Below are 20659 nucleotides of genomic sequence, written 5' to 3'. Positions count from 1 at the left end.
AATATCCATAGGTCTGTAGCATATTTCCGACACATTTAATCAAAATGAGAAGAACACAGAATGGAAGTTGACCAAATATCACAAAACTACATGTAATATTAAATAAATTTAAAAACCAGTAGCAAAGAATGTCCAAAAGATGACTTTTGTACTAGTATTCCAACTTGAACAGCATTATAGATTCACTGTTGTTTACCTGAAAAAAAGATATCTTTTAAAAGCAGGTCAAAAGGAAGAACTTTAAATCTAATATATACCAATGACATTTCTTGGCATTTGTTGCAATGAATTTGCAATAGGATATAATGCTATTTCTTGACATTTCTGTCTCTTTTCTTGAACGTTACAAATACACCTTCATGATTAATATTTTAAGTCAATTGACCAAAACCCATTTTGCAAATCTATATAGTTAAATAAACCCTCAAAAACGAAACACAACAACTATAAATAAACCTTTATGCTGTCTAAAGCCAGAAAGTATCTTGGCTATGAGATGAATGGAATTTCAAGTTGCTACATATGTAGACTGAAGATTTTTCCTGATTTTTGTCTTGCAAAAGGACCACTGCAGTAGAATTGCAATAAGAAGTAATGATCAAAGGAATTTGTTCATTACTGATACAATTCTGAGTTTGGACTCACAAAATCACTTATGTGAAAATGTGAATGCGTTAAGAAACTTATCTTAAAACATCATGCAAGTTTTACAAACACAGAGTATAGTAAGTATATAAAGAAAATGGTGTCTGTACCGCTACCTGAAGTCTGGCCAGAATGCTGGCCTTCTTGGAGTTCGATGAATAGCTTCTAGAGCATGACACACTGCAGAAGCGTTTTGTTTTAGAGTAAAAAGCATCACGGACACCGACCATTCCACACATCTCGCATGTAGCTAATGAGTGGAGAGAAAAAGTCAAATGTTTACCTCAGTAAAAATTCAGAACAAAGATGACATAAAGAAGGTCCTGTAGGTGGCACCAACAAACAATTTCTTAGGGTTTGACTCTGAAGAGAATTCCACAGAAAAACTTAAAATAACAACACCATCGCAAGTGTCAGTGAAACACTAAGAGACTCGAGCTCAGTAGTGAAAGGATGCCTCCTTTCTGATCCCTATTAATTTTACCACTGGTAGAAGTGGATGACCCAGTCAAATCAGCTAAAGCCAATTACTGTTTTCATGGTTCTCAGGGAAATGTCTGCTTTGAATCTGGGCCTGCCAATCTTGATTTCCTCTAAATATTTAGTACTTCCGACCTGAAATAAAGCCAGATCTTTTTGGTGAATCATAAATTAGTATACCCGAAGTACCTCAGCCCACCAATATTCTCTTGTAGCTGGAATCATATGCTTCAGAGGTTGACAGCATCACTCACTGAGTTGTTACATGATTGGAAAGAGTTGGTGACCAACTTATGCCAATGAGACAATACCAAGATTGAACCCAGAGAGAGCTCCTCTAATCACTGATGATTTTGGCTAAGGTATTTCTTCTCTGATGATAAAAGCCATCTTCCCTTTTAAATTTTTTTTCCCAGTACATTCTAGCTTACAGCCAGTAGTTAGTAACAGGTATATACTAACAGACTTTATACAGTAGCAGTAATGAAGCTTTCCTAGTACAGGAAGAAACACATTTCAATATTGTATATATAACAAAGAGTAGAGAAAATATATGCCCAAGCAGAGAGAGAACACACTGACATTTTCCTCAAACCTCAAAGATTAAAAATAATGTACATGAGAACATATACATGCATGTGCATATATACACAACATCCATGTGATGGGAGGGCAGATGTTCCCATACTATTTATTTCCTGACAGCAGGATTCAAAATTTATTTTATTTCAGTTCAACAAAAACCAAACAATTCCCCCATCCCAGAATTAATTAACATTAACTTTCCAGCAGTTCTGGTCCCTTTTCAATTGGGACCAACATTTGGGACTGGACCCTCACAACTCATACCACAGGCTAAAACCAATAAATATTAAACTCTTTGTACTCATGCACCACATACTCACCCATGCCAGATTTGCCATCTGGATAAGTATAGACCTGTCCATTGTTCTTTATAATTGGGAGACTGGACGGCAAAGGAGCAACCTCCTCTTCACTCTCATCTGAACTGGAGCTGCTGCTGGTGTCCTCACTACAACTATCATAACCGTCAAACATCCCGAATGAATCACGTCTTTTCCTTTCTGCTCGTGAAGTATGTTCTGTCTAAAAATAAAATAAAAAAAAAAACAAACAACAACAAAACAAAAAAAACCCCAGAGAATAGCAGAGCATTCTGAATGCAAATATTTCAAAGTCTAGCTTAAAAAGTTTCAAAGGTCAAAGTCAGCCTTCAGAAGTAGATGTACTAACAAACTGCTCTATCAGCACAGAGATATGAGCCATATATTGCCAATTAAATTAGTATTGGTACAGTCAAAACTGGACAGTTTTCGGTATTGTGATATAAAGGAAGAAAAGCCTATCTCATAATCCACTCAGAATACACAGTAGCAGTCCATACATCTTTCTTGGTATCTTCAGAGTTCATTAAATCTGATGTGCTGAATAATGACAGCCACACAGATCTCATATGCAAATGAGCACATTCCAGATGGCTGCAGCCAATTTCACTAAAATTCATTCATTTGAGAAGGCCAGCAGAGAAAAGACAGTTCAACCAAGAGGGCACTATTGCACAGGAACATACACAAGAGTGTATCTCTGCTCTCACTGGCTTGGGGGGTTATCAATAAATCACTCAGCTTCCCCCTGTGATTCAGTTTCTCACGTGTGAAACAGAAATACCTCTCTACCTCACGGGGATGTTCTGAAGATTAATACATTAACAGTTATGAAGAGCTCAGTTACTATGGCAATAAGGTCTGTATAAATGCTAAAAGATAGAAAGGTGACTAATTTGCCACTGTCATATACAGAAACTTGTTACATAATAGAGTTTTCCTGTAAGCAAAAATCTGAGGCCAAATAAAAACATACAGTTTTGAAGAACGTACAGCAGTTAAGCAATTTCCAAAGACATTAAAGAAGTATAAACAATTAACTGATATATTTTTTTCTGATGCACATCCAATGTATACATTTTAATAGTGACAATTTTAACTTTATTAATATCTTACGCAGCTCTACTGAAACAAGGCTACTGCCACCTGAGCTGCCCCCATTGAGCTAAAAAAACTTCTAAAATTTACAAAATATTTCCAATATCCTTAACAGTATCTACTAAGCTTGAAAGGAAATAACAGATAGAGAGGATAAAGAAAAATTCTACAACGAAAGCCTAATTTAGGAGAATGAAGTACAGCCAAGAATACAGAAAAAAAAAATATTAAGAACACCTTTGCCTCTAGTTCCTCTTCCAAGAGCTAATTTTATTTAAAAGTCGTTGTTGTCAGAAAATTAATAATATGTGATGGGACTTTTCCTTCTTAAATTACGTTTGGATTCATAGCTTTAAGATTTCATCACAGTAATTCCCCAAATCCCTTTCCTAGAGAGTATATGCCTGAACATCTTTATTGTTGGATCTTATCTTTTTCTGCCCTGCTATCCCTTTATTATAATAGCCTCTATTCTCCTTTGCAATCTGACTAAATCCTGTTATGGAAGGATTTCCTCAAAGTTAAAAGGGAAAACTGATTTCCACACTGACCCAATCCTAGCATCCAATTAAAAAAAAAACAAAAAAAAAACAAAAAACAAACAAACCAAAACAAACCAGTAAGCACAAAAGGTTATGCATAAAGTAAACAAATTTAAAACACTTAAAGCAGCTCTGAAACAAAACAACAAAAAGAAGTCAGTGTAAGGTTAATTATGCACATATTCCTCAGCCAACAATTCAAAATTATATTAAAACCAAACAAAACTTTCAGTAGGGCATAACTCGACAACTCCTTGAAGGAACCAACATCTGCCTGAAGTCGCTAGGGTAACAGTTGCAATCATTAGAGGGAACACTGAGCAACAGCAGAAGAAAACCTAGTCCTGACCTGCCCTGGTAACAAGTCCTACCTGTGCACTGCTACTGATGCAATTAGCCAACAAGATGCAAGACAAGTTATTTGTTTGTGTGTGCACATGTGCGTGGATTAAGGCAGAAGTTGAGCACAACGTTGCTATGGATACAGTGTTCTACCAACAGTGCCAGTAATTTACAGATCAGAACATGAAGACTAGTCATCTTCCTCAAGATTTCATGAACTCCTTAATGTCTCAATATTTAACCCTCCGGGACTGCAGTGTCTGCTAAGAAATAAAATGTAATACCATATTAACCATTCATAACAATAATACCAGAACACCATGATGCCTTCTAATATTATGGATAGATACTAGTGGTGTTTCAGAGCCCATGGGCTGGATCTCCTTTCTCATTCACTCATCCTCCATTAAACCAGCAGATCTGATTTCACTGAGAGATTATGGCCTCATCCCATGTAAAGGCAGACTTCAACCCTTCAGTAGAGGCTGCAGGACAAGGGAGTCAGTCTCAGAACATCCTTGTTCCATTCCAGACTGGAAGAACTCTGGGCCCATGCTGCAGCTCTCCTCTTCCCAGTACATTGCTGGCACAGGTCTGAAATGCTGTAGGAGCTCAAAAGGAAGACATGCAGCCCATTCCCAGTCCCTCCAACTCCCAGTGCTACAGTAGAGAAACTTTACAGCCAGCACTGCTCCCACTGCAAGGGAAGGGGAAAGAAGAAATGGGAAGCTGGAGGCAAGATGAAGGACCAGTGGCACAGAAGGGAAGACAGGCTGCTCTAGGCAAGCTGTAGCATGGTGCAAGATTACAATTGCAGATACCACAATAGCACAGTTGGCTCATTTTTTGTTGTTGTTGTTCTTTTGCATCACATATATTTAGAATCTCCATATTACTGCCAAGCACTCTTTGCCAAAATATCCACAGATGAGAAAAAGTGAAAATGTTTTCTATATAGGAAACTGGGCTCCCTTCAGCATTATATGAGTTCCTAAGTAGTAATCGTCAAGTTTGTTGAGTTTAGCTATCCTGTCAAAACAAGTCTCATAGACCATCTTTCCATTTACTTTATATTTGGCTGAATCGTCCCAGTTAAAGTCATGAGCAATTCAAAACAGCAGCTTTGCTTATTGTTTTAAAATAGCACTGTAGTTTTTAAAAAACATTTTTATCCAAGCTTTTGCCAGAAGATGACCATGTTTGCCAGATTATGTTATGTAGGACATTCTTAATGTTAATTTATAGTTATTATCTAGATCATAATTGTGGGGAAAGCTATTCAAAATATGTTTTGGGAGACTTGGAAAAGGTACATTTTGGAACAAGAAAACCCCCACAAAGTACTTTGTGTGCAGAAGTAGGTATAAATTAGGGAAGATGATATGCAAATACCTATGCTGGAATTTAGCTAGAGTAGATCAAAACATTTCTATTTTGATAATGAGCACCACTAAGACTCTTTTTAACCCATGCTGAAACACAGCATTTGTAGAACCAAGTGAACAAAACACGGAACCTGATAACCCTTCACACAGAATTTGATGGAGTTTGCAGAAGAACAGGACTTCTAACATGTGAAGCAAAAAAGATGGGGTACAACTCTGAAGTTAAAGGTCAAAACCAGCGCCCTTACAAAAAGGACCATGTATGCCTAAAACAGAACCATAACTAAGATAAAGAAGCTGCTTCAGTCACAGAAGCAGCCTGCAATTCCTGCTGAGTTCTTGCAAGCGATGAGCAGCAGTGTGCCTTACCAGCTGACTAGCACTATCTTGTCTGACTGACAAAGAAGCACCTAACCAACCATGGTAGCTACGCGATTGCTACAAATGGAAACCTCAGGAAGAACAGCTTATTACCCTGCAAAGTGTTCCCAGTGAATTTTAAGATACTGTCCATGAGAATGCGGCCTTTCACTCAAAAAAGCTAGCAGAGACTAACAGCTGTAGTAACTTAATCTAATAATTACAACCATAGTAAAATCAATCCATGTTTCACAATCTAGACATACAAGAAAAAAAAAGTTTCCTACTTTTAGAAGCTGTATTTAGCACGAAAAACCATGCTGAGGAGGTTGTCTTTTCCTCAAAACATAACCACATTAGTGTTGTTCTTCACCTTCTAACAAATGACTGTGTATCATCCTGCCTATCTGCAAAACAAGCCTTGAGCAAGAGTTTGGCTTAGTATAAAACGTAGAACCCTGCTGCTGGTTAATTACAAAAGAGCAGTAGTTTAACTCCACCACTAATAGAGAATCTACTAGTACAATAAGCAGAAGCAATGCACAAACAAAAGAACAAGACAAACTTTTAGGTATACTGGCTAAGGCTTATTTTCCTAATGAGATTACCAGTTCCTCAACAGGGAAGATTTTTAGACAGAGCAATATGAAGTCTAGGGTAAGTGGGACCAGCAAATAAGCCTGTAAGAATATTTGCTTGGGGGGTTTCTTGCATACTTTTCTTTATTGAAGGGATGGGCGGAGAAAGGAACTCTTAAGAACTGGTTGCTTATTCTGCCCAACTTGCCATTCTCCTGTTCTTCCTCTCCTCCCTGTGAATACTTGGCAACAATGTATTTTTAAGAAATACTCTTAATTAACCATTACACAAGGCAAATGGTACGATAAAATAATATAGTTAAGGAAACCGGTTTCCTAAAAGCAGGAAGGCAACTCTAAACCAATATGAAACATAACTAGCTTCTCACTCTCTTAACATATAGTCTTATACAGTTGAATTTGGTCAGCACATCACAGCATACATTCTTGGAGTGCAATAACTACGCTTTCAGCATGAAAAATTGGTCACGGAAAGTGAACAATGCACGGCCAAAACACAAAATAAAACCTTTTAACCTTAATTAGACATCAAATACTTACGCAGATAATTGCTTTAGTGTCTTGATGAATACTATGCTCAAGTATTGGCAAAATTTAAGATATAGTGTTCTGAAGGTAAAAACTTGCTACAAAAAAATACCCCATTATTAAGTAACCAAACTTCTTGACCCCAAGTAAGTGCATCCTGGCCAAAGGAGGATGGTCCGAAACAATCACAGAAAGGTTTCAAACCAGTCAAAATGGTTGTTGTTACTACTCAAGCAATTTGGTGTTTGAATTCAGAAAAGCAACAATTTAGAGCTTGAATTACTAGAGCTGTAGCTTAACAAAGGCTGACCAGCACCTATACAGACAGTCATCACTTTCTATATTCAGATCTAACCCCCAGAAACATGACAGAAGTATGGACAGATGGTATTTGAGGCCAAGGTCAACAATGAGGTCACCACAACCTTCAAGCCAACGGTCTGTGATAAGACACATTTACTTTAATCACATATCCTTAACAGATCATGCATTTCCCAGAGTGTATTTCCAAGCTGGTATTAAATTTGATGGACATCTTTTGTTTTCAGAAGTTCATTAATGTTTTATGCTACAAGCTTAGTTTCAGCTCTGGATGTTGGCATTAAAGAAATAAGACGATGGAACTAATCTATTACAACTCTTCTGAACATAAGCTGGCCAAAATAATTTACTCTAGTAATACTAACTTGCCCCCTGTGGAACTGAAGTCTAATTGTGCCTCACAGCATTACAAAAACAAAAAAAAAAAAAAAATCAAACATGGTATCAATTTAAAGGAAACATACTTTCATCTTTCATTAAAAACAATCAAACAAAAAACCCCCAAAGCTAAACATCTTGGGATTCCTGGAAATCAGAACCAAACTTACTTTTTATATAAGCAACTCACCTCTATCTGGAAATGTGCCTTCCACTTTTATAATAAGTAAAATCTCTGCTGGAAAATTACAGAAATGTTTTTTCCTGTCTCTTCATTTGCTATGTATGACAGCATTTTGTCTGAAGCCAGTTTCTGCTGTTTGCCAATGGTTTTGTCCATAGCCTCTTCCCCAGGGGGTTTCACACAAGAGGGGAGACTCTTTCATAAAAAAATATATCAAATTAGCAGGCAATTTTGGAGGGGAGGTGTGATGATTAATACGTGAAATATCTGAGTTTTGAGAAAACTGTAAATCTGTTACAAACTCCATTATGTTTCTACAAAGCCCTTACAGGAGTATCTGGAAGAGGCAAATACTTTGCTTGAAACAATGTGTTACCATTAAAAAAAAAAAAAAAAAAAAAAAAGAAGACAGAAAACAATTTAATGTAAAAAAGCCCCAAAAATGCCACCAACCCAAAAACAAAGTCTTCAGCACCTGAACTCATTCCATGTGCTCAGAGCCAGATTCAGCAAAATATCACACATGCCCAGAGTGTACTGACTTACCTGAGAAATGAAGGTATGCAGTAGTAGTTTGCAGAAGGTATCAAAAGCCTTGCAAAATTAAATCAAATTTTAGAAGGTAAGAGAAATGAAGGCCAGTGAGAGAGAACTTTTGTACACATTATCATTAATGCCACAGTGATCTATCTCTTTAGGGAACAACAATGAAAAGAATCCTTACTTTCAGTCTACAATCCTTTTGCAAGAGCACAAGCCTACACACTCTCAAAAACAACACCTAAACTATTCTTGTGACATAAGCAATAACTTCCACATAGGGGAGTATATACCTCTGTCATGTTTCCCTATAGATTGCATGACAGACTTCCTCAAAAGTGTGATCCCTAGGCAGAAGCAATGAGTAAAGACTACTAACCTACTATGTTTGATTGCTTTATAAAGGAATATAATGTTTAAGTTCTCATGCAATGCTCCAGATTAGACTCTCATAGCCTTTTTATTTCATTCCTTTCAAGTCGATATCAGATTGTTATAAACAAATAAGTAAATGCAGATTCTCAAACCTGCAAAATAATTTTAATTTAAAACACAGAAGATTGCCCTGCAGCTTTCAGTTTTAACTGGTTTTAGATCTGAAAATCCACAAGGGCTGCCACCCACAATTTTATATCATTATTTTAGAATTAATTAATTTTTCACATGCAGTAGTTTCTACCATAATCAGCATATACTTTGTAGTAGGATTATTTTTTTTTTTAAAAGCCACACTGGGCAGAAATTGCTACACTTTAAAACATTTCCAGCAACAACCTGAAAGTGAAACTGGTTTTACAGGTTTACTGCTTCTCACATTAAGAACAAAGTCAGAATATAAACAGTCATAAAAATTACATAGAGGGGGAACTGGATGCAGAGAAACCCAAACTTTTTAAGTGCTAATACTGAAGAATACTCTACAGCACTTAAAATGAGCAGGACTAGAAAACTAAACCTTAGAGGCTTTAACTACAAGAGGAAGCTACTGAAAAAGCAGCACTTCAGTGGAACACTAAGAGAAGCATACGCGAGCACGCCTGCATCGCTCGGTACGAGATACTCTAAAACTTTTTATTACGGATCCTGACTGCCGGCAGGAAGAAGGGGAAGAAGGGGGAAAAAAAAAAAAAATCCAAACTAAACCAAACAAAACACCCAAACCCCAACAGCAAGGCACGAGAGGCCGGGGCAGAGCGCAGCGCTCCGCCAACCACCGGGATCACAACAAAGGGGGAGCCGCCGCTGTCCGCTCCACGTGCCCGCAGCTCCCCACGCGTGACAGGCTTTACAGCGCTGCCGACACCCCCCCAAATCCACACTCCCCCCCCCCCCCACCCCCCCGCTTCGGGCTGCCCCCTCTCCGCGGGGCCGCCCCCAAGAAACTTTCAGCGACAGCGCTCCGCAGAAAAGCCAGCCCGAAAGCAGCCGCGCTCCGCACCCCACGGGGCGCCCCCCCTCCCCCCCCAAAAGCCGGAGGGTGCTGGGGGTGCTCCCCTCCCACACCTACGCGGCGGCCTCCCTCCCTCCCCGGCACCGAGGGGGCAGTCGCACAGCCTCCAGCCCATCCCCCGCGGCGGTCCCCCCCGCCGCTCCCCTCAGGGGCCGGAGGTGCCGTTCGCCCCGCTCAGCCGCGGCTGCCGCCTCCCCCGGGCTGTGCTACTCACCAGGTCCTTTGTGTTTTCCATCAGGCCCTCATGGGCAGGAGACGCCCGCTGCCTCTGCCCCCTCCCCTCGGCTCGGCCCCCTCCGCCTGCCACCTCCCCCTGCGAGGGGCCGGGCCCGGCGGGGCAGGAGGCGGCCTGGAAAGTTCAGCCTCTCACTCCGCCAGAGAAAGAAACCCAACTCCCTGCGCCGGAATATCAACAACATTAGCATAACGCCCCCGCGCATGCGCGGCGCCCGGCCCACCGCGCGCCCTCATTGGGCTCCCAGCTGTTTGGGGCTTCCTCGCTCGCCGTACGCTCTCTGGGGGAAACCATTCGGAAACGTGTGTGTGGGGGGAGCTCAGCGTCAGGGAAGGGGGCTGGGAGAGAAAAGCAGCCCCGCCGCGGCGCGGTTGGCCAGGCGGTAGAGCGTGTTGCGGGAGGGACAGGCGGCGGCTGGCGGTGAGGAGCGCCTCTTGTCGCAGGGGTGTGGGAGGGAACACCTGTGGGCGCGCAATGGAGCGGCCCAGCCGTGAGTCGCGTCACGTGGAACAGAGAGGGGAGGAAACGGGGAGGGGGGAGAAGGAAGGCAAAGAAAGGAGGTCATGTGACAGCGACTTGAGGCCAGGGAAAAGTGGCTGGGTCACGTGGGCGGGGGAGGAGCAGCAGTGCAAGCCTATCACGGGCGGGGGGCGCGGTCTAGGCGCGGGTCACGTGGTGAGCACGCACGCGTTCCGGTTCCGGCGAGCGGCCGCCCGGGGAGAAGCGATGCGGCCGCCGGCGGGAGCCTCGCGGGGCGGGAGGGAAAGACCGAAGGGGAAGAAAGCGAGGGAAGCGGCGAAGCGGCCCCCGCCGGGCGCGGAGGCGGCGGCGGCGGAACGGGCGGCGGCCGAGCAGGCGGCTCGGGAGGCCACGCGGCGCGCCCGGCACCTGGAGGCGCTGTCCCGCGGGCCGGGCGCCGAGCGGGAGCTGGAGGAGCTGGTGTTCGGTGACAGCCTCACGGTCGGGGAGGATGAGCTGCTGCGCTGCCTGGCCGCGCCCCGGCGGGTAAGAGCTGGCGCCCGGCGGGCAGCTTTTGCCCCGCGGCCCGGGGAGCGCGGGGGGGCGGCGGTTTGCGCGGCTGGCGCCTCGGCCCCGGCTGTGCCTTCCCCCCCGCCTCCGCCGGCCCCGAGCGTGCCCGGGCTGACAGGGACTGCTTGGGTGTTTGCAGCTCAACATTACAGAAAAGAAAAGTCTCGAGGGAGACTCCAGCGATTCAGAAGTAGAAAATGAAGCAAAAAGCAAATTTGTGCCTAGAAAGCCAGCCTGGGTGGATGAAGATGATGAAGCTGAGGAAAAGTAAGTTCAAGTTTGCAGGTAGGAATTACATGTCATGCTTAAGAGTGACTGTTTCTGGCTTCATTTTGGATGATCTTAATGTTCTCTGTGTTTTTTATTTTCTAGTGTTGATATGACCCATAGGTATAGGAAAGATTTAATGAAAAGTGATGCTGAGAAGATACTGACTCAGAAAAAGCTAAAAAGAAGACTTGAAGAACAGTGAGTTTCACTAATGTTTTTGTGGCTAACTTTATTAAGATAAGATACATTTACGTGACATGCAAGGTTATTTTCTCTTCGCCCATTGTATTAATGTGGGCCCTTTAAAGCTAGTGCTTCTTACAATACTTGCAGTATTTTAAAATCCAAAATAATGTTAAGAATAATAAATAAAGCGTGCAGTAGAGCTATCTAGACTAATTTTTTTAATACTTTAGTAGCGCTGCATGAATTAATTAGTCTTTTAGGGAGTTAAGCCAGAAATTTTTTACAGTGATATATTGCTTTGTAAATAGAATGATAGAATATGTTAACTTAATAGGGTATGTAAAAAGGAGCTGAGATGTGTTTGGGTTGGCTTGGTATTAGCATATATTATTGCAAAGAACACTGCTTTAATGGTTGGCATCAATTTTACTTTAGGAAGTCAGCAAAAGGCAGAAAGCTGAGTGAATTTGTAAAAAGCTTGCATGGTGTTCTAAGTGCAGGTAACCTTGAAAAATTGTGACTATACGTCTTATAAGTATTTAACGCATAGAAGAAAATGACTTCTCAAAAAAGTTGTTTGTTTTTTTTTCTCATCTACTTCTACCATTCTCTTGCTAGGTTTCAGCGAGCTATGGGAGGAGTTCCTGCCTGGGCTGATCTAGAAAACAGGAAGAAATCCAAAAGGACTGCAAGTGATAGTAAATAAATCCATTACTATTGTAATAAGCATTTCCGTGATTCCCTATTCTGCTTCTTAGAAAGTAAATTTTCCTGAAAACTTTAATTTCCAGTAATGTGATAATATGCTGCATAAGTCAGCTTTATTCCTTCTTTCTGAGTGCTTTGATTTAATTTGTTTTTGTAAGGAATTTTTAGGTTTTAATGTGGGAGCGTTTGTGGAATTAGCCTATTCAATGTGCTTTGTCTTAATTAGGTGACAGTGATGAAGATGATGACCTGCTACGCAGGACTGGCAATTTTGTATCAAACTCTGAGTCCCTGCCAAGAGGTATATTGAAGGTAAAGGCAAGCCTGTCTTTCTACCCTAGTTTGACTCATATGCACGCTTTGACTTATTTGGTGATATTTGAACAATAAAATTAGGGATCGCTTTTTTTTTTTTTATCTCTGTAACTGAAAACTCTAAAGAGTAAACAGTTGGACATACTGGATGTTTCACATCATGAAAGCATGTAACAATGAATTGAGATGTATTGTTTGACGTAAGAATTAGTTTATGTACTTAAAGGTATCATCTTGTAGTAGGATTTTAATTTCTGCATAGGAAGGATGGAGTTCTCCACAACTTTAAGGCTACTGGAATGGTCTTTGAGAAGAGATAGCTTTAAATGAGTGTTTCTTACACTCTTTTCTACAGCTACTTCAGATGAGTCAGAATGCAACTAGTTTTACACGGACTGTTAATTTCAGAAAGGCTAGCAAGTTTCTTATGTCTGCACTGCTGTATTGAAGCAGCTTACTGTGTGTATATTCTGCTTATGTCATTTAAAGTTCATCACAGGGTTTGATATCTTGCTCTTCTGGAATAAAGGGCAATTAAATTGCTTGTTCATCAGCATAAGCAAAAATGTGTGAGTTGTATATTTTTTCAAGGGTTGATCTTTATTCCAGATGAGGACCTGCTTGCCTGCTAATCAGGAACGTTTTGCTAATGGAAGACTGGCAACTGTGCAGTTTCATCCATCTGCTCAGGTGGTCATGACTGCTGGACATGATCGATCTGTGTCACTCTTTCAGGTAAAGAATTTCAATCTAGACTATGTAGATGGACACCAATATGGAATCTTTTTTCTTAAGTATACCTGACATAGCCTGGAATGGTAGAATTTCTTGATCTCTTCCTGTGATGGTTTGAACACAGGGGTCATAATGTCTGTGCATAGAACGGAATTTGCTTGGTTGAAGCATCATATTGGAAGAAATTTCCATCTGTGACTTCATACCAAGCACTTGGAGTGTAGGCAAACTTAGTTGTATTAGTTTTTAGTTGAAGATTTTGATGAGGACTAATGAGATTTTTTGGTTTTTACTTCAGTTGTTTGTAAAACCTGTAGTTTGAGGAGCAGACCACTCTGATTTAAAAGTGTTGTACTGTTGTGAAATCATTTTGGGAGCAGAGAGAGTCTACTCCAGCAAGAAGCTACTCATCCTGGGACACTCCTCTGAAAACTAGAGTTTGTAACTCTTATTTAGGAACTTCGGACATGTCCCAGTATCAGTGAAATGGTCAAAGACACAAGTTGAATTTGGCACTCCCACAGGGCTGCAGGAAAAAAACAATACGAAGCAAATGTTTCTGTTTAGAAAAGCACAATAGACGTGGTTATTTGAACAATGTGTGAGCAAAGCAGGGAAGAAAGGAGCTGTGAAGTATATCCAGGAAGGCTGGGAATACCTGATATGTAGGGTGAGCAGCCAAGAGCCAGGTTATTTGTAGATTTAGGAGAGGAAGAGATTAGTGCTTCAAACAGGTGTACCTCTTACTTTATGTTTCTTGTACTAGTTAGTTGATATGATTTTTCTATGTAGAAGTGTTTTCTATGTTCCTTAATGTGATGATCTGTTTTTTTTGAAGGTTGATGGTATAAGGAATCCAAGAATTCAGAGCATCTATTTAGAGAGTTTTCCAATTTATAAGGCTTCTTTCAGTGTTGATGGGGAACAAGTTATAGCCACTGGTACTCACCATAAAATGTTCTTTGTGTATGACATGATGGGTGGAAGTATTATTCCTATACAGCAAGTAAGAGGTACGTTTTAATAGTGTTGTAAGTGTCTGGGTGTAGTTGAAGCTGTCCCAAATAGAGATGGCATATGAATTTGTTTTAAAATTAAGTGCAGTAAATTATTGGGGGTTGTATTTTCAACTTGTCTTCAGGACTCTTTGCTCAAGTACCTTTAGCTTTAGTTTTTCTGGGATATTAAAATTAATTGTCATATGGTTGTTAATTGTCAACAAAGTTGAGTTGTAGCTTTACTGTGACAGTGTATTATAGAAGTGAAAAGATGAAGTGGAGTCAAGTCTTACTTGTATTCATCATACCTCTGAATGTTGAGGAAAAAGAATAAATTATGCCAATTTGAAGTTCTGAATCTCTTTTTAAAGGTGTGGAGGAAAGATTTATCAGAAACTTTGAAGTCTCTCCAGATGGATCACTTATACTTATAACTGGAACTTCAGGTTACCTGCACTTGTTGTCAATGAAGGTAGTTTCTCTTAATGGTTCACGTAACCTAAGGTTCTTGGTACCTTTTTCCTTTTGAATCTGTGTGCTTATATTTAACCAGAAAAGCAGTCTAGCTTTCAATTGAAACAAAAATATGACACATATTGTGACAGCCCCAAAAATGAGCTGCTGAATCAATTAACTGTAGCGGTATAAAATTATTTGGGGGTATCTGAGAGTTTTTTTTCTGACTGTGCAGTTCTCGTTGGGACTGGTAGAGGAAGGACAGAGGTTCATGGGGTTTTTAAGCTGTCGCTAGAAAAAGTCATATGTCAATGTCATATTTTGGCTGATTGCATGAACACTGTGCTGGCGAAAGGAACGGCCTCAGAGTGGAAACAGGCGTCTGAGGGTGGAAGAGGAATTGCTTTTTTCGGAATAGAGCTAGTGCATGCTGGTGTACAGTGCTCGTGAATCATGCGATCTACTGTGATTCATAATGCATATAGAATTTCTTCAGTTAAATTTTAAAATGCCATATGATGGCAGCTGGATTTGTTTTAAAGTTTTACTAGGAAAAGTGCGTATTAAAAAGAAAGTTCAGTTCCATTACATAATGGAAGACCCTTCAGTGAGGGAGCAAATGGGTGTTTATTGTACTAGCTGTAGTTGTGCAATAATAAACTGATCGTGGACTCAGGAGCATCAGCTTGTGCTCTGGTCTGTAGGCACTGAAAATGTTGATGCTGTTCTTTTAATGTCAGTATAGCTGACGTGGGACAGGAGTGTGGAAACAACTTTCCTACAGATTTTTGGTAGAATCATTGTCACAATTGTTCTTCATCCTATAGACAAAGGAACTGATTAGCACTATGAAGGTAAATGGAAGATGCACTGCATCTGCTTTCACTCCAGACAGCAGTAAAATATATAGTTATTCAAGTAAGTGTTCTCTCTAATGGCACTAATCGTAATTCCATTTTAGTTGCATAATTTTTTACAAGTCATTTATTGTTTTACAAAGATATTTAAAAGACTTTATAAGTGATCCATTATTAAAGAAGGGAGTTAACTATTTTAGTACGCTTTTAGTTGTTTTTTTAAAAATACCTTCTATTTGATAGTTTTAAATGAGCTAATAGTTGTCATCTAATGAAGTTTATTTTAACAAAATAGACAAACAATGTCTTCTATATATATCGCTTCTGTAATTTTCTACTTTATTCTACAACCAGAGGAAGGAGAAGTTTTCATTTGGGATGTGAGAAGCAGAAAGTGTCTACACAAATTTGAAGATGAAGGTTCTTTGGAAGGCAAATGCATTGCTGTTTCAAAAAATAACCAGTATGTGGCATGTGGGTAAGTGTCTTTGATTTGACAACTTCTTCCTATCTATTTTGAAGCTCTTCAGTAAACTTACTGGTGGCTGATGAGAATGTAGGTACAAGGAAGAAGCTTCGTTCTAATAAGGTTAGGGTAGAGATGAATAATGACTACTGCTTGGTTTATAATAACTTGATTTGTTCTGTGTGTATATGAAATAACACACTTAATATCACTCCTGATGTCTTACTGTTGACATATATGGGTTTAGCAGTTAATTCTGAAATCATACTGACGGAAATCACAAATTCTGTAGTACAAATACAGATTCAGGGTCTTCTTCCCTTTCTAGTTCTCTTTTGTATACTCCTAACTTGACTGCTGTAAGATAGCGTGTTAGGATTTGAAAAGATGCCTCATCTCAAAGCTACAAGCTTGGAAGTGTTCTTCCAAGTATACTTACCAAGATGCAACTTGAGCTAACAGTTCTTTTAAATGAGACTAACAAATACTTAAGTACGGTATGCATTTTTGTAGCCCACTGTAGAAGAGGATTTTTAAGAGGACTTACACTACAGGGTGTAAAAAAAAAAAAAAAAAAACAAACAAAAAAAAAAAACCAAACAAAAAAACCCAACTCAAAAGGCTTGAAACTCTTTCAGAATCTTTTGATACCAAGCTCTCATTGCCTTGAATTTGTTGTATGTAAGAAATGGGCTTATCAAGGCTCTCCAGTTAAGTGTGTCTCTTCATATATGAACAAAAAAACCCCAAACAGTATCCTCCACTAAATACTGTTACAAACTCCAAAGCAAAATCAAGCTCCAAGCAAAATGTTGTTATAAACTCCAGTAGATAATTGGAAATGACATTTTTAGTTGAATGGTGGCTATAGATAACAAGGTAATACGTACTGTAAATATTACTTCTTCATATAGTCTTTGTTAACTTCTCTTTTTAGTTCAACTTCCGGAGTTGTAAATTTATATACTACTGATGTCTGTCTCAAAGAAAACCATCCTAAACCTGTTAAAGCCATAATGAACCTAGTTACATCTGCTACATGTGTGACCTTCAATCCCACAACAGAAATTTTGGCAGTGGCTTCCCGTGAAACTGATGAGGCTGTCAAATTGGTATGTTCAGCATCTTTAGTGCAAGCATTTTTGTATCTTGATCAAAATGTTCCTGGTGACATAATAAAATGGATATTGAGCAGATACGTGTACAGCAGAATTTGCTAGACTGAGCAGATCAGGACATGTAGATGATATTGTTCATTTATAAGGAAATATTTTTTTCTTTAGGGAAGTTGTTCTGAAAATACCTTATTGTCTAGTTTACCTTTTGTTTTTCCCTTTTAAAAATGCCCTTGTTTTAGTGCTGTAAATAAAACTTGGCAACAAATGTGAATTTTCAGCAGCTATTAACTGTAGTGGTCTTACTAAGTGGTGTTTTCCCTAGCTCATTCAAAAATTTGCCAGCATTTTCAGAGTTCTGGCCAACAGTGGAATTACAGAATTAATCTGAGGGTTTGAAAGCCTATCTTTTACTAGTTAGATGTAATTACTTAAAAATAATTGAGTTGCAAAAACTGGCTCTGTAGTGTGTTCCCTGTACCCTTTCTCCAGTAGAATTCTCTATGTCATAGAGTGATGTAGAAGAGGAATATAACAACATTTGAACTTAACGTTGACCTTCAATTTTTAATTTGTACTTTAGTTTGAATTTTAGTGGCTTTTTCTTATTTGTTATAACTAATGACCTATTTTTCAATAGGTACACATTCCTTCATATACTGTATTCTCAAACTTCCCAGTGTTCAGAAGAAAACAAATTTATCTTGCTCAATCTATGGACTTTTCTCCCAGAAGTGGTTTTTTCTCTGTAGCAAATAACAAAGGCAAAGCTTTGTTATTTAGGTATGTACTAAGTTAGATTTATTAATTCCAGATAACTTAAACTGCTTATTATAATGGCACTTGGAGTAAATCTAGCATCTGGATGATTACTATCTTTTGCACACCTGTATTTCAGATTAGCTAAGAATACTCAAAGTGACACTACTGAATAGTTGTTGCTTCTTTGTTGTTCATTCAACAGGTTGCTGAGAAGTTTTAAATCTGTCTCAACTTTTTTTTTCTTCAGGCTGAAACATTATTCAGATTTTTAAAAGAAGATACAGGAAAAAATGCACCAGAACTGAGGTAAAAGTAGCACAAGAGCTGTTGACAGCATTTTCTTGAGGAACCTTACTCATTTTGCTACCTCCACATCTTTATAGATGTCAAGAAGTTGTTAATACTGTGTAATCTGAAACTGTTCTGTCTAGATCATTCATGTAGACTCCACATGATGGCCAAGAGTCAGGCTTGTCATGACAACCTCAGGTTTTCTAACAGTACTGTTCCAGGGAGATGGTAGTTCAACTAAACTGCTCAGTCCTGTTGACAGCAGTTTTTAAAATCTTAATATATTTAAATCAAACTCAAAAGCAGTGTTAAAAACAGCTGTAGGCTGGCAGATACTTGGCTTGATCCTGCTATGAAGTCGTGTAAGTGAACCCACACGAGTCTTCATAATTTCAAATTTAGATTACATAAATTACTGAAGTTTGTAATAGAGCTTGTGTGCAGATGATATTTTACTGTACGCTTTAACCTATTCTTGGCTAACTGGTAAGACCTGTAGCCTTGATGGTAGTACAGTAGTTGTGCTTGACTCAAAATGTTTTAATGATTGGAAGCTCAGGTCATTCAGACTGGAAGCAGGCATGTTTTCTGTGTGTTAAGATTGCATAAAACTTTGTGATGGCTAAATATTTAGAAGATAGTAACAAAATTCTCTGTACCGATCTTTCCCCAGGTGTTGTAACCTGCAGATACAAGTACACTGACAAAATCAAACATGTTTTTCTATTTTATATGGAAGTTCAAAAGTACATTAATGTATCATCTGTGGCTTTGAATTTTTGTTCCATAATAAATATACCTGAGAAGTTTCCAGGCAAGCTGTTTCAATTTTTTTCCAATATTTTGGGTAAGCAAATGACTATGTACATTTGAATGGTTGGCCTTCAAGGTGATGTCTTCAAGAAATGCTTAAATGTGTTTAGTTGTTAGGAGCCTGTAAAGTATGCCAATGCTGATCAGGAAACATTAGTTTTGTGTAAACTGTAAACTCTGGTCCTTGTGTTTAGCTTTTCCATCAGCCAGGTCCATTTGAGGCTGGGTTGGAAACAGCATTTTGCTGACTGGAGGAGCAAATAAACCTGAAACCCTGTTGATCCATTGTAGTTCAGCCCAGGTTAATGGGCCGGCTATAACTTAAATCTAGCCTAAGTCAAAAAATGAGAAACAACACCCTCAGTTGTCTTACTGCCCCCTGTGTGTCACAAAACACCTGTATGTAATGTGGTTTTAATTCTTAAGGAAGACTCCATTCTTTGGTTTCTGTGAAAGCAAAGCTTCCCTTGATTTTTAAATCAGTTGTGAAAATCTGATAACCATTAGGGTCACCTAGCAAGGACTGCTTTACAGCCATTGCTGTTTTTTCATGGGATGCCATATATTGCATGTCTGATAGCTTTGTTCCTGAAGTGTCCACCTCTTTTGTTTTAAATCCATGAACAAAATCTTGACTAGGAATCTGCTACAGTAAAACCCCTGCTTTGAGAATAAATTGTGACTAATAAATTTGTCCCCTTCACATGAGGGAGCTTTTTGGGCAGTAACATCAGGAGCCAAGGTGCTCCTGTAACCACTAATGAAGTCATTAAGTCTTCAGTGAAGGTGGCATTACAGAAAAGCACAAGTACTCTGGGCATGAGAAAAAGCTAATTCTAGAATCCTGTCCAAAACTTTAAATCTATTAGCCTATTGCTAAATTCTTGTCATACTGTTTTAAAGAAAGAGTATTGTGTTCTCTGATGTAATGAGTTTTTAAAATGGCTTTGCTAGTGATTCATTGTAAGATGAGAACTTGATTTCACGTATCAGAGGAGAAAGCAGAAGATGCTTTGGAGGTGTTAAATTGACTGCAGCGTTTACCCTTACTGTAGTGCTAAAAGTAAACTGAAGACCCTAGTATGGAAGAGTGAAATTAAATCATAAGCACGCTTTATTAAGATGCTTGCTGTAGGATTCTTTTGTTACAAACAAATCTAGTTAAGATCTGCCTGGGACTGAGATTTTATTAATTTCAGAAATGTAGGTGCTGAAGCTGGTTTATGACTTCACTAGAGGGCAGCACTTAATCACGCATGGGGAGAAGGCTGCTTCATATTCCTGAACAGTTTGTCCTGTGACAGCACTGCTGATGAGTAAGGTTTTGGTTGTGGTTATTGACACAATTTGCCTTTTTAAAATCGTATCTGTATTTCACTATTAGGGAGGTTTAAGTAGTGTGCCTTCATCCATAAAACTATTAAATAATTTTAAATCAAAGACTTGTAAAAAGGTAGGGTTTTAAAGACATTGTCTTTTACCAACTCTCGCTGAAGTAGTTGTGAAGTATTTTAATACCATTTAATCTGCTTGTCCTGAGATTGTGCCACTCTTTGCACAGTATGTGCTTCTCCACTTTACCCATTAAAAGAGATCCAAAACCCAGTGTTCCAAAGCCGTATTGCAAGCCAGTGGCAGATCTAGAATTAAAACTTGGGAATTAATG

The 20659-nt window shown here is 39.4% G+C and overlaps 2 protein-coding genes across 13 annotated transcripts in view; one reads left to right on the top strand and one right to left on the bottom strand.

Annotated features, from left to right (window-relative positions):
• Positions 1–10376, bottom strand: part of MBTD1 (mbt domain containing 1) — a 39064-nt gene extending 28688 nt beyond the window's left edge. For 3 of the 11 annotated variants that reach the window (XR_004408508.2, XR_006166289.1, XM_033002250.2), the window contains exons 1-4: positions 9972–10342; positions 8314–8361; positions 2031–2232; positions 756–895 (exon numbers count right to left, since the gene is read on the bottom strand). Coding sequence is in view for 9 of the 11 variants with exons in the window: in XM_033002250.2 (XP_032858141.1) it covers positions 756–895; positions 2031–2232; positions 8314–8361; positions 9972–9992 (411 nt within the window). In the remaining 2 variants the exon portion in view is untranslated. Of the gene's footprint in view, positions 1–755; positions 896–2030; positions 2233–7773; positions 7963–8313; positions 8362–9971 lie in introns of all 11 variants that reach the window. The other 8 variants (XM_033002258.2, XM_042802623.1, XM_033002253.2 and 5 more) reach the window with 8 other exon arrangements.
• Positions 10377–10660: 284 nt separating this feature from the next.
• On the top strand, positions 10661–18998 carry UTP18 (UTP18 small subunit processome component). Of its 2 annotated transcripts, XM_042802622.1 has the most exons (14): positions 10661–10997; positions 11161–11288; positions 11394–11489; positions 12096–12175; positions 12412–12497; positions 13110–13235; positions 14074–14248; positions 14605–14705; positions 15517–15607; positions 15901–16024; positions 16950–17124; positions 17768–17910; positions 18137–18195; positions 18854–18998. In XM_042802622.1, the coding sequence occupies exons 1-13, from the start codon at positions 10719–10721 to the stop codon at positions 18159–18161; spliced, it is 1629 nt and encodes a 542-aa protein (XP_042658556.1). In that variant the 5' UTR covers positions 10661–10718; the 3' UTR covers positions 18162–18195; positions 18854–18998. The 2 variants fall into 2 exon arrangements, with proteins under 2 accessions (XP_042658556.1, XP_042658555.1); XM_042802621.1 differs by having other exon boundaries at positions 18137–18998.
• Positions 18999–20659: the final 1661 nt, after the last annotated feature.

This window comes from Tyto alba, unplaced genomic scaffold (genome assembly GCF_018691265.1).
Source record: "Tyto alba isolate M040663 unplaced genomic scaffold, T.alba_DEE_v4.0 Super-Scaffold_39, whole genome shotgun sequence".
NCBI lineage: Eukaryota > Metazoa > Chordata > Aves > Strigiformes > Tytonidae > Tyto > Tyto alba.
This window is presented reverse-complemented; position numbering and strand designations above follow the sequence as displayed.

Bases quoted from the DNA above. Each gene is read 5' to 3' on its own strand.
- UTP18 (XM_042802622.1), top strand. From the start codon at position 10,719: ATGCGGCCGCCGGCGGGAGCCTCGCGGGGCGGGAGGGAAAGACCGAAG. The intron at 14,706-15,516 runs GTAGTTTCTCTT...TTCATCCTATAG, and splicing joins TGCACTTGTTGTCAATGAAG to ACAAAGGAACTGATTAGCAC. The intron at 16,025-16,949 runs GTAAGTGTCTTT...TTCTCTTTTTAG, and splicing joins AACCAGTATGTGGCATGTGG to TTCAACTTCCGGAGTTGTAA.